At 47.8% G+C, this 13158-nt stretch overlaps 1 protein-coding gene across 2 annotated transcripts in view; it reads right to left on the bottom strand.

Annotated features, from left to right (window-relative positions):
* Positions 1-13146, bottom strand: part of NOC2L (NOC2 like nucleolar associated transcriptional repressor) — a 35880-nt gene extending 22734 nt beyond the window's left edge. For both annotated transcript variants that reach the window (XM_021417215.1, XM_021417216.1), the window contains exons 1-12: positions 13070-13146; positions 12847-12975; positions 12111-12285; positions 11462-11581; positions 10722-10842; positions 10222-10312; positions 9692-9770; positions 8354-8464; positions 7060-7173; positions 6194-6382; positions 4516-4655; positions 1688-1799 (exon numbers count right to left, since the gene is read on the bottom strand). In XM_021417215.1, coding sequence (XP_021272890.1) covers positions 1688-1799; positions 4516-4655; positions 6194-6382; positions 7060-7173; positions 8354-8464; positions 9692-9770; positions 10222-10312; positions 10722-10842; positions 11462-11581; positions 12111-12285; positions 12847-12975; positions 13070-13089 — 1401 coding nt within the window. In that variant the 5' untranslated portion in view covers positions 13090-13146. The remainder of the gene's footprint in view (positions 1-1687; positions 1800-4515; positions 4656-6193; positions 6383-7059; positions 7174-8353; positions 8465-9691; positions 9771-10221; positions 10313-10721; positions 10843-11461; positions 11582-12110; positions 12286-12846; positions 12976-13069) is intronic.

The raw sequence follows: 13158 nt of genomic DNA, 5'->3' as shown, positions 1-13158 counted from the left end.
GAGTTAGTATGAAAAGGCTCATTGTAAAGCACTAAGCTGGGCATCAGAACATGGTTTCTCAATGGTGCCAGACACCTTGGACTTCAGGTAAGTTAATTCTCCTCTGCATGCTGGTGCTCCTGCCATCTCATCTGCACAGCTGCAGTACACCTCCTGAGGACAGCTCGTGGAGGGAGAGTAGGAGTTGTGAGAGCATTCAGAGACCTCTGTTAGAGGAGGGAGTTGGGAAGAAACAGAGGGCCAAAAGCTCCTGGATGTTCCTGGGAATTCCTCAGGGTGTTTGAGGGATCCCTTGCTGGAGATGGGCAGGAAGAAGGGAAAGGCTGGCAGCTGCTGGGAGGTTTGAGGTTAACACTCCAAGTTAGAAGTTAAAGGAATGTGAAAGTATGTGAGCAACACACCCAGCGTGCACGCAGACATTTCCCCTGCTCCTGTGTCACCAAGGGCTGGACAAGCTGGGCTGAGCAGTGCCTCACACAGCAGGGTCGGATGTGGTCAGGGGCTGGTGGAAGCAGGGAGGAAGCTCAGCACTCAGTGTGGTAACATCTGGCTGCAGCCTGACACAGATTACAGCCAAGGTGTTGGGGCCAGAACGCAATGAGGGGGAGGCAACCTCATGGGGGAAAAATAGCATCTCTCAGAGCTTTAAAAAAAAAAAAATAAGCAGCAGAGGAATCATCCTCCCCCCAGGCTCCACCACCAGAGCGGAGATGCCTCTATCACTAGATCTGGCTGGCAGAATTTCAAATGTGTGTGAACTAGAGGAAGGAAGCAGGGGAATGGCAAAGCCACACAGGCCAGGGCCAGGGCACGGTGGAGGGGGACAGGAGGAGATTTATAAACACCACTGGCTCCCGCAGGCTCAGAGGATGTGGTTTGTGAAGGACGTTTACAACAACACAAAACCACAAGAGCCTTTGCTTCAACAGAACTTGATTAGGAATGAGCCTGGCTGACTCAGGTCATTTATTATAGAAGCCTCCCTCACTCTTGTTGAACACCCTGCCTTCTGCTGACCTGCTGGTGCTCCGTGTTCCTCACCTTGCCCTGTTTCCTCACATAAAGGCCTTTCTTCAAAGAAACACAGCTGCACCACTTCTGTACCCTCACAGCAGCACAGCAAGACCTATGTGGAGAGATGTCAGCAGCCCAATACGTGGGGAAGCCAGACAGTCTTAGAATACTGCTAAGAGAAACAGAGCCCCAGTAATTCATCTGAACATGCTGTGTGTTGCCAGGCTGCCTTTATGGGATACCTGTCCTAAATAAATTCTTAATTCTTAAAAGGTGTTCTTCCTTTCTTTTCCCTTTGTAAGTGGTTATGAGAAACGCTTCCTGAGATACAAATATATCAACAGGATCAAGTAACAACAGCTCGGGGAGTTACTGCAGCCAGCTGAGCTTCTGAATCTCTTTGGCAGACCCTTTGCCCATTCCAACTGCATTAGCTTAACCACCTAGGAATGTATTTTGCACCCAGCTGATCTCAGATACTCTCCCCTCACAGGAGAATATAAGTTTAATCCTCTTTGCTACCCATACAATACATTCTGCCTGACGGTGTTCACCAGGGAATTTAGGACGTAAGCAGATCAGGCAACTGTGGGAGCTGTTGGTGGGTATGGTAAATGAGTCCTCATTAGGCAAGAGGCATCAGCCTTTGCTAGATCAGCAGGAACCAACTAACCTCCAGGATAAATGGCAACACTGGGATGAAGGTCCTGGTGTTCTCTGACAGCAGGGTGAGGGCACGGATGCAGTGCATGCGCAGAGGGTAGAAACGAGCTGTGGGCACCAGCCTAGGGAAGAAAAAGAGGAAAGGATTTCAGGTCATGTTAATACAGGAGCTGCACCTGCAGCCTTCAGCAACATTCTGGAGCCTTTTCCTACACTAGAAAGCTATCCCACAGTGGGAAATACAATTCACACGTGCTAAAGCTGTAACACTAACAAGTTTCTGCAATCCAAGCACGAGGTTGCTGGGTTCTGATGGGGAGGGAGCTGCCCTGTGTCATGTAAGCCAGCAGCAGAGGACAACACAGCACCCATCAATCACAAACCTACCACTCTAGAAACCTCTCACTATGCATCACCTCAGCTTGGAAGACATGGATACCCCAACATCAACAAGTTTGGTTCTTTTAAATGTGATCCCCCCGACAACAGCCTCACATCTGATAGATGAGTACATCACCCCCACCCAAAGAGAGCTTACTGAGCAACCCAGGAGCAGGAAATAAAAACCACATTTGACCAGGAACCATAAATCACCTCCACCCTCCCCCCAAACACACACAAAATAGTGAAATAATTATCATTGGATCCATTATAGAAATAAATCTACTTTGCACCCCTGATCTGGCACCAGTGGAGATGACGAAAGCCATTCTCAGGAATTAATTGATCGAGGGATAAACCTGTTAAACGTATAGATTTACTGTAAACCAAGACCATTAATTTTAGAGTGCTCTGCGATGCACCAATCTGCTTAGCTTCCTGATGGCTGGATGCACAGGGAATACAAAGCACAGCTGGGCCTTGGCTCTGCAAAAAAGAGCTGAGCAGGGGTCACCCCAGGGGTTCCTGCCTTCCCCTCTGAACATACCAGGAGGATGGAGACCACAACTTCAGTGCACCAGAGATGTCCACTTAGCTGTAAGCCAGGGAGGGGCACCATGCTTATAGCTTGGCTTACTACCTTGTCTGCAAGGGGTAGGAACAAGGGAGGAAAAACCCTTTCCATGATGAGGGGAAAAACAGAACAGGCATTGCTCAGCCCCACTAAAATAAAGCCAACAACTCCAGCATTTCTCCATTCAGCACCCCACCTTCCCGGATCAACATCTTGATCACGAGCCACTTCAACACATATTTCTGAAATGTATTATTGAAAATAGTTAGAAAGCATTCTATATGCTGGAGAGCAAGAAAACAAAGGAGCTAGTTTTCATTTTTAGCAGCAACTCCCTGCTCCTAATTATCTTGTTTCCATCACGTTTCTAATTCTGCCTTGGTCCCTTGCCTGGAGCAGAAAGCCTGTGAGGAGCAGTGCTTTCCCCACATGAGCCCCTGGGGCAGCACGAGGAGCCATGCAGTCCTGCAGACAGACAGACATCCATCCCCACTTGCTGCTTTTCAGTGGAGCCAGGCGCCACCTCCTGGCCCTGAAGGCACTTGGGGAAGGAGCATCTTCACCTCCAAGTGCTATCCATCACCCTCCTGCTGCTCCCAACAGCTCTACACCAGGACTGCAACTGCAAGGTTGTGCAGATGGAGAGGCTGCAGGCACAGCTGAGCAGCAGGGTGACAGAAAGGGGCAGCCCATACTCTGCAAAGCAGTCTGCTCACTGCTGGTAGATAACATGCAGCCCCATACCCCTACCTGGGCCTTCCAGAAATGCCTGCAATTAAGCAAGAGCTGAGAACAGGCAGCCTGCACCTAGAAAAGCTCCTGGGCATAGACTCAGGCAGCAGGAGCCTACACTGCCATACCATTTCCATCCATGCTTACATAGCTGTACATCCCATACATGCTAACGTATCTACTCCACACATCCCAGACACTGGCTTTGTTAACCTGGGATCCATTTCTACTTTCCCCACTCCAAAATTCATCCAAACCTTCGAAGCCTTGTCAGATGGCAACTGTACTCCATGCCAACCAGTACATCAGACACAGGCATTATTTATTATTTGCTGCTCTTGCTGAGACTCACCCGATTCACCTTTCCTTGGCCCCCAGCTAGCTGATTTATCCACCCAGACAGGCAAAAAAACTGCCTTGAATTGTCTGCAGGACAGCTAAAGCTCTGCAACAGCAGTGGGAAGCAGCCTGTGCATATGGGGGATGGGGTAAGGATGTATGCATGCTGTAACGATCGTTTAAATCTGCTTATCTTCATCACCACTTGGGAGTTTTTCCAAGACCAGGCGGGTGGTGTTCTAAAGCTGAGAATCTGGTTACAGAGCTAACAGGATTTCAGAGATCACCAGAGATCCAGAAATTCCCTCAATGCCCATTAACAGCAGTTTCTGTATAAGCACACAAACCACTAGGAGAAAAAAAACCACTCTCAGCAGAGACGTACTAAAAACAGCAAGTGTGCCCCTAGTACTTCGAACTGCAACAAATACACACAAAAAACCCAGAGCAGGAGATGAAGACTTGATTCTGTAATTAGCACTGTCTGCTGCGAGACAGTTAAGTACATTTTCTCCTTGCACAACTGGGAGTTGTGCCCAATCCTTTGTGCACAGTATCAGGTTTTACATACACTTGAGCCCACGATCTTAGCCAGGGAAAACAAGAGGTGCTGACTTCCTCTTCAGCAGTCTTTTAATTCCTCTGTGGCACGTGCTCGCAGCACTTCAGCTGCAACACTTCCATCAAAAGCAGCTTGCAGACTATTCCTTACAATGCAATGTTAAATCCAAATCACAGCAGTAACACTCCCTTAGTAACTGCTCTGCATCAGATGAGAGCAGCGTTGCCAGCGGAGAGAAAAACCTACTTACTTTATACAGCCTATGATGACTTGTGTCAGAGGATAGATCAGTGGCTCCATGACCTCGCTGGGATAGATCGTGCTGAGAACTCGACACCAGAAATACAAGCAGTGCACGTATTGCCAGTTATAGACAGACTGGAAGTTCTCCTGCAGAAAAGGGATGAATACCAAGACTTGAAAATGGGGCACCCGACAAGAGCTCACTGTTTTTTCTGCAAGGCTCTTTACTCCAACAGGACAAAGGATTTGCCCAAAGAGACACACGCACTCTAGCTGTGGCTTGTCCATAACCCAGCAGATTCAGTGCTGTGTCTGACACACAGCCAGCACTTTCAGGCTGGCTCAGCAGTGCAAATCCAAGACAGTTTGTGAAGAACATTTGGGCAAGTCCCTATCCACACCTGCCATGTGCTTAAGCAACTTCTCTGGTGTCAGACTAAATACAAGTCCCTTAAGGACGCTCTTCCCAAGGAGTTATGCATGCCCACATACTTCACACAATCCACAGCATTATACTAAAGATTAAGAGATTATACTTTTGAAGGTGCCTCAGCTCCAACCCACCTTTCACACAGACTTCCTAAGCCCGGGTCACTGGCTCCTTCACATGATGGAAACAAGGCTTTCAGCTCTTGCACAAAGGGCAGAAGTACTCAATTGCAACCACTGGGCCCAAACCCTGTGGCAGGGACTTGGGCTGCAGCTGGAAATGACAGAGCTCTCCCAGCTCACTATGATGTAACCAAGGTCTGTTCTCAACTACTCTCATCCAGCACAACCTGCTTCTGTAATCACCTTCCATAACCACCCACTACTCAATTTAAATTAATTGGCTTACTGCTGAGATTTGTACATTTTGGTTGTGCTGATGTCACGTAAAGTTCCCACAACCCACCCCAGCTGTGAAAACAAGTGGATTTAAGTCTTGTCTGGGCCAAGACTGAGTGTGTAAGAAGCCAACACAATCCAATTAGGGAATATATATCCCAGACTTCATTTATCCCCATGTCTGAACAGCCAGCAGATTTAACTGGTTACCAGTCCTGCAATGTTTGGGAGCAGCTCAGCCATTAATCTGCAGGGATCTGTTTTGCTAAACAAGAATAAAGCCAGGATTAGCAATCTGACTCAGATTTGCTAGGTCAGACTGGAGGTGGCCCAAATCAGGGCTGTTCCCAAGAGGTCTGAGCTGCTTTGTTCAGTGATGCCCTATAAATAGTACAGATTGGCAATGCCAGCTGCTGCTAAGTGGGGCAGATGCACCTGTGGGCACAGCAGTGGAAGGATGTCCACACCAGGGTCATCCCTGGTCCCCTCTACCCTGGGATTCTGCAACAGCAAAACTGTAGTTTCATAAAGGGAAACAGCACACCCAATGCAGGAAAGGGAGGGCACGTCAGACTGCTGGCAAGCTGCAGAGAGGGAAGTGACTCCCACTCCGCAGCAGTCTGTTCTCTCCTTCATTACTGAAGCTCTAAACCAACACAGAAAAGAATTCACAGAGAGTTGAGAGGATCTCTGAAGCACCCAGCCTCTGGCAAAACAATTTCTTGGCACATTACGAAACGGATCAGATAAGTACTGAGAATTAGGAGACACCAGAAGCCTGAAGTGGCTACAGTAGTGCTCCTCTCTCCACGCACTGCCCACAGGAGGGTACTCCTTCCACACCCACGGGCACCTACCTTCTTCTTGATGGTCATTGCACTGCGCAGGTGAATGGCAAGCTGGCGGATGTAGATGAAGGCATGTTGGTAGGAGGTGTGTGTGTCCAGGGCGTACATCTCTGTCAGTGTTCGCTGCATGAAGTTGATCATGGGCAGCACATTGGGGGAAGTAAACCTGGAGTTCTTCACAAACGCGATGTACATTTGCTGTTGGCATAAAGAGAAGGAGATACAACTGTATTGAAGTCAGAACAAAACCTTCCCCACCCTGGTGTTTCCAAACATCAGTGAGGCATTCCTTTCATAAGAAAAGCCACTTCAAAAGAATATGCAAAGATAGTTTTAGCCTGCTCCTTCCTCAAGGGAGGCAGAAAGGAGAATCTTTTCACCTCTATGCTGTTTATCACAGAGCTTGAAAATACTCTTGCCATTGCTCCTCCAAACAAAGAGAGGCAAGAACTGTGGGATGGCTTTGAGTCATACATGCCTACAGCTGGTCACAGTGGTTAACGTGGTTCTCTTTGCAACAACAGTAATGAAGCAAACTACACTTGGGAACCTCAGCTATTAGCTGAAAGATGAGAGCAGCTCAGCTCACCAGCAGTTGTCAGCACTTGAAGAAAGCCCTCAAGATCTTGGAGCAGGAGTATTTATCCCGTAGACAGGCAATCACCAGAGACATTGTCTGCTAAGACTGTCTGCGTGCCTCCAGCAAGAATGGCAGTAGTAATAAGCAGGAGACCACTCTTCAACCTAACAATTCCTCCCAGTTAGTTTTCTGGGGGTGCCAACACATGTTGTACCTCACACACTGCAGCTTTTGCCTTATGGCTTCCGCGTGTGACTTCAGGAAAGCTGCAGAGTTAAAGAAATGCCAGGCTTACCTTGAGCAAGGGACTTAGGTACACCTCCTTCCTGTGGCGGCAGATCTTGTTCAGCACAAGGAAGGACAGCACTCTTACTGTTTCTTCACCCGTGCTCCACAAATGAATTGCTTGCTGGAATGGAAAAGATTCAGGTAAGCAAAGGGACTAAGAGCTCCTCCTGCCAACAGAAAGGCCTGAGCTTTCCCCCTTCACACCAAACAAAGCAAGGGAAAAGAACGATGACAAAGATGGCAGGCCATATAGTTACAGAATCAGTCACAACAGCCATTCTGTCCTCATGCTTTAGCTATAAAAGCATGGAAAAGTAGGTTAACACATCCACCATCAATACAACTTCACAAACTAACATCTCTGAAAGATGCACGTACCTTTATTGATGTACACTGTGGCACAAACATGATGAGCACCCAGTGCATCACAGTGCTAACTAGACCAGCTTCAGAGGGGATGAGAGCCCCTGCAGGGGTCTGGGCTAACAGACACCCCACCACTGACATGTGACCTCAACACTGCTCTGAGATCACAAGGCAACCAAACATCAGCATCTCTCCTTCACATCTTGAAGATGAAGTGAACAGACTGGGTTTTTCCCAGACCTGCCTGCCCTCGTCTGTTCAGGCTGCAGATTCACTTGGACATGCATGGCTCTGTCGAAAAGCACCTGGTACAGCAGCACCATGATCATGGTGCAAGCTTGCAACAACACGTTATCCATACTGATGAGCTCCTCAGGAAATCAGCACTGTTTCCAGCTGCAGGGCTGAAAAAGCCTACTACAAAATCTCCACTGCAGTAGTGATCCAACAATACCAGGTGCCCCAGCACCTCATCACTGTGTACCAGACATCTTTACCAGAGGGCTCCTTCCCAGCTTCATTTAAATGAGGTGCTGCAGCTTTTCATGCCGATGTGTCACCCTGTTGCCCTCTTTCTGCTCTTCCACACCTCCTCTGTTGCTCTTAAGTACTTCGCAGTTGTGACTAAGTCTCTGCAAAAATATTCCACCCCCAGCTCTAGAGAGTGTAATACCATCACAGACTAAACACAGCCTCAGCACCCAGGCAGCAAGCACTCCATCTGCAGCAAGGAAACAGACAGCTTCCCCAGAACACCCCCGCTGCTTTGTGTGGGGACTAGCAATAGCAACACACACAGCACTGTGCCCACTCATCTCACCATGAAAGAGTTTCACAGCACCCAGAAGAGAAGCACAAGTCCCTTCTGGGACCAGAAGAAAAGTGAGAATCCAGTCTTGGCCGGACTACCACGAAACCACAGCATGTCACCTTACCTTGAGAAGCATCCGGCACTGCTTTGGGAAGGACAGATAATAAGGCACAATGGAACTGACATGCTGGAGGACTGCTGCTCCAACAGAGGCTTCTGTTAAACAAGACAGGAGCTACAGGGAAAAATAGAACAAGCTTAGCTCACTTGCAGTCTTCCTTTAACTATTAAGCATTTCATTTTGCTGTTCCCAAGTAATTATGTTACCAAAGGACTGGAAGAACAGCCTCCTCTAGGAGGAAGCCCAAAAAACCCAAGGCATCTCAGGAATAGAGCAAGTCTACACCAGGTTAAATAACTGCCCTGAAAGTACACCATCCTGGCAAACAGGAGCACAGGGCACTGGCATCTGAGTTTATCACTTAAAGCCTCACTTGGACATACTGCAACAACTCAGCATATGTAAAGTTTAAGACACCTTACAGGCAGTACAACACCATCATCATCATCACCTCACTACAAATGGCCAGTCTTCCCCATTGCACTGCAAGGACTCTGCACTGAACGAGTCTCTTGCAGGTTCTGCTGCTAGTAAGAAGCACCATAACTTGAGGAAAAAGCTCTGCTGATCAAAATGCTGTTCCTGCTAAGCCATTCTGCCACCACTGCCTCACATCAAAAAGATAGCAGCACCTTCTTCTTTCCTTACATTTCCTTCTCAGTTCCTGAAGAACTCATATTTCAGTGGTCTTTGTTTTGAAATATGCTAATGGAACGGAACAGGATCACACTTGGAGATGTCATATGTGCAGCTCAGAGGTTTTTAAATACATCATAATATTCACTACAAGAAGCATCAATACCAAAAATGCATTATAAATGTAGAACGCTACAAATTACTTCAAAACTCACTATGTGACAGATTAATTGGGACAGAAAAGTGCAGGAACATCACCCTAACCTGTCTTTACTGTCTTCACCTCATCATTCTGCAAAGCTCCAAGTTGTTTGGTAGATAAGAAATTCCAAAACAAGATAAGAGACCCGCACAGACTCCCAGGTCACTGATGCCCATGGCTCCAAAACCCACTGAGACTGCAGTGAGCAGATTCAATCTCAGCCAATACATTTTACTTTCATCTACAGAAGAAGGCAGGGAAAACAAGACTCAGGCTTCCCAGTTTTGCATGGACCAGAAGGTCACCTTAAATTTCAGTAAGTCTCTTCAAAATTAAAACACCTGAGACTTACAAGTATCACCTGCCTTGTTAATTAACTTGCTGTTTGGCTCTCCTTTTAGTGATGGTGGGCAAAAGCTCATCCACCTCATTCCAAAACACCCAGATCAAAAGCCCACAGATACACAGACCAACACTGGCAACGCAAACATGAAGTTTCTCACTTGGATGGTGCAAGTCAGGTACATTCTTACATCCAGTCGCAATTTGCTCCAAAGTGGACTGCTGGAAGGGAGGACCATTCTGGAAGCAAACAAGGGTTGGGCTTAGATTTACAAAGCAATAACAAAGCATGAAGAACAGTGGATTAACTCCCTCAGTATTGCCAGTGAGTAAAAACACCTGCTTGAAGTACTTGGCCTTACTGTATGTAGAAGGCCTGCCCCCTTTCTCTGAAAACTGACTCAAAATGCCTTAACACTGTTACTGAACACACACACACAGCTCCAGATATCCTTCTGGAAACCCACATGCAAAATTCTGTTAAACCACTGTGCAAACAGCTGGAGTCTAACATTAGAGAGGATGCACTTTCTGAGGGGGAAAAAGTGAAAACTTGGCTAGGTAGCTCTGACACAGCTTCATAATGGTTTGGAAAGAGCTGCCATCTTTTTCCAGCCTCACTGCCAGAATGCAGTTCTGAAATAATCCCAGACAGCTCTCACCTGCAGTTCTTAAATCTCCTCACACTTACTTTTGTTTGTTCTTTGAGGCTTTCACAACCAGCAGCTGTTGCAGGCAGTTGAAGAGGTCCCGGACACAGAAGGACACAAGGGCATTGAACACTGGTTAGAAAAAGTTAAAGCATTTACAAATGATTGTTCTCTATATTCGCAGTTTCTCAGCTGACATGAGAAGAGCTCCCCAAAGAGACAAAGCCAGTAACTCCTACAGAACTATAGATTTCCCACAACCTCCCAGCCCAACCCATGATCTCTGGTCAGAACTACACCACTCTCCTCCAAAGAGGGATATATGAACTTGAGAGCAGAACTGAGCTCTGAGCTACATTAAGGTTACAGAACATCATAAGGTAAGAAGACAAAACAGTCTTGCAAGATAAGTCCTAGAGATAACAGCAAGGAGGAAGGGGCAGGTTTGCTCTATCAGTACTTACCCTCACTCTCTACCAACAGTGAAAGTTTCCTTCCAAAATGACTTCCCTTTAGACACAAAGCATGGCAATCAACTCACCTGCAGCATCAAGGACTTGAAACTTGCTGGGATCAGCCCCACCATCATCTCCTTTGGTGGTTGCTACAGCTGCTTTGAATGCTTGAGTGATTTCATGGAAAAGTCTTGGTGTTAGCCCTCTCTGAGGAAAGAAAAAAGAAATAACAGTCTAAATTTCTGAAGCACTTCATTGGGACAGGAGTGCTGGAATTTATTTTAACTGTAAAAAAAATAGTTCTTTTAACATAAAAAAGATGTCAAGACAGTGAGCAAATGCTAGTGGCTTTCACTTGCTTTAAAATAAGTTCCTAAGGCTTTTAATTAGTTGAGGGGCAGGAGGATCCAGAAGCAGGAACAGCTGCAAGCAATTACCCAGTTGAACCTTTCCCTCCCACACTCAGGTGCAGCAACCTATTTCATCAGAACACACTGCTCAAAACATGACTTCAAATAAGTCCTTGGAACTGTCAAAGACACAACACACAGCAAGGCAGTGAACAAGAATTAATCATCCTTAATGCTTCTGAACCACTCCAGTTTCTCTTTCCCCTCAGAGCAAGAGTGATATTGCAGCCCAAGTGAAAACTGCAAAGAGAAGTCACACTGAACTAACACGAGCTCTATGAGTAGGACCATCACCATCTCCTCTGTACTTCTATGAAAGATGAACAAATTGAAAGATGGCCTTTAGAGGTGGCAACATGTGGACAAACATTTAAAACAACACGCTCCAGTGCTTTGCATTCTAACTCCCTGCTCACCTCCGCAGCTTTTTTCCATTCCTCAACCATCGTCATGCTGACAGGGATGGATTCAACTTTCTTCTGTTTGACTTTCTCCCGTTCTTCCTCATCATCGTCTTCATCTTCCTCACTTGCTTCCTAAAAAAATTGATACAGAGACCAAGAAAATGCTTACACACTTATTTTCTAGCCCCGTCTCTTTTGCTGAATAAATATCAAAGAGGAAAGCAGGCAGCACCAATTTGTGTTAGTGGTGTTATCAGCACTTTGTGTAAAGCTGTAACAAAATTAAGGTTATTACAAATTCCAAGAAAGCTACTTCAGCCCTGCAGCTTTGCTACATAACTACAACGTGGAGTAATTGAAATCATCAAGGAGAAAGCACGTTGCTTGCAGTAAAACAAACTCTCATTGAGAAAATACACACCCAAAGCAACACGGAAGAAGCAGTGCAAGGCTCTGCCTTCACAATATTCAACTCATGCTCAGTACAAAGCCACAGCTGATTTCTAGATTACAAGCATGCTCTCCTGCAACTAATCTTCGCAGAACCTCTTCACCTGTGCAGCCATCAGCCCAAATATACTTAGCACCTGCACTGAAACTCAAACATTCAGCAATGTAATTGAAATAACTGATTTCAGCATTCTAAGATGGTGTTTGATACCTCTAGTGTGTCAGGTGGGACGTGCAACCCACCCTCCTCCTCCTCCTCCGAGCTGTCTGAATCATCAAAGTTCAGCAGTGTGCGGTCATTTTCTTCCAAAAACTTGTAGAATTCAGGATCTTTTTCCTTCAGCCGGGAGAGCTGGTCTTTATGTTCAGAGGCCTTTCCTTTTTTTCTGAGAGGGAAGAGTTAACACGTGTTATCTCACTGCTCAAGCTTCTGCAGGTGCTCCAATAAAAGCAAGCAACCACAGTGCACTATGCACACCTGCAGCTAATTTGAGTGGGGAGGGGATAATCAGGGCTGTGGCTCCAACACCTGCTCTGGAAGGACTCACTAAAGGCTATTTTAACTCAGGAGTAAGAACGGATCATAGAATGGCATAGGTTGGAAGGGACCTTAGAGCCCACCCCACCGCAACCCCTGCTGTAGGCTAGGTGCCCCCCACCACATCACATTGCCCAGGGCCCCTTGGGCACCCACGCTGCTCTGGGCAGCAGTGCCAGGGCCTCACCACCCCCCCCTGAGTAAAACAAGCTCCCTTCAAGTACTAGAAGGCTGCAGCGAGGTCTCCCCAGAGCCTTCTCTTCTCTAGCAGAAACAAGGGGTTCCCGAGGGCCCGGCCTGCTCCAACTCCTTCCAGAGCCGGGGGAAGCCCAGCCCCTCTCCCCGCCCGATCCCCAGGCCCTTCTCCACGCCGCAGGCCGCTCCCGGCCTGCTCAGCCCAGGCCCTCACCGAACGGCCGCCTGAGGCCGGGGCCGCCTCCTCCCCGCCGCCGGCCGGGCCTCCTCCTCCGAACCGCTGTCGGCCTCCGACTCGAAGCCGTTAGTGAGGAACTCGTCGACGCTCAGCTCCGCCAGCTTCCTGCGGGGTCAGAAGGGAAAGGTGAACAAGGAGCACCGAGCGGAACGCAGCCCGCTCTCAGCCAGGCCTTCCCCCTCCACCCCACAGCGCTCACCTCCTCCCCGCAGCCGCCATGCCGCCCGCGCGCTCCTCGCGGCAGCCGCACTTCCGGTCCCAGCATGCCCCGCGGCGCGGCCACACGTA

The sequence above is a fragment of the Numida meleagris genome, chromosome 20 (assembly GCF_002078875.1).
Source record: "Numida meleagris isolate 19003 breed g44 Domestic line chromosome 20, NumMel1.0, whole genome shotgun sequence".
In the NCBI taxonomy this organism is placed as follows: domain Eukaryota; kingdom Metazoa; phylum Chordata; class Aves; order Galliformes; family Numididae; genus Numida; species Numida meleagris.
This window is presented reverse-complemented; position numbering and strand designations above follow the sequence as displayed.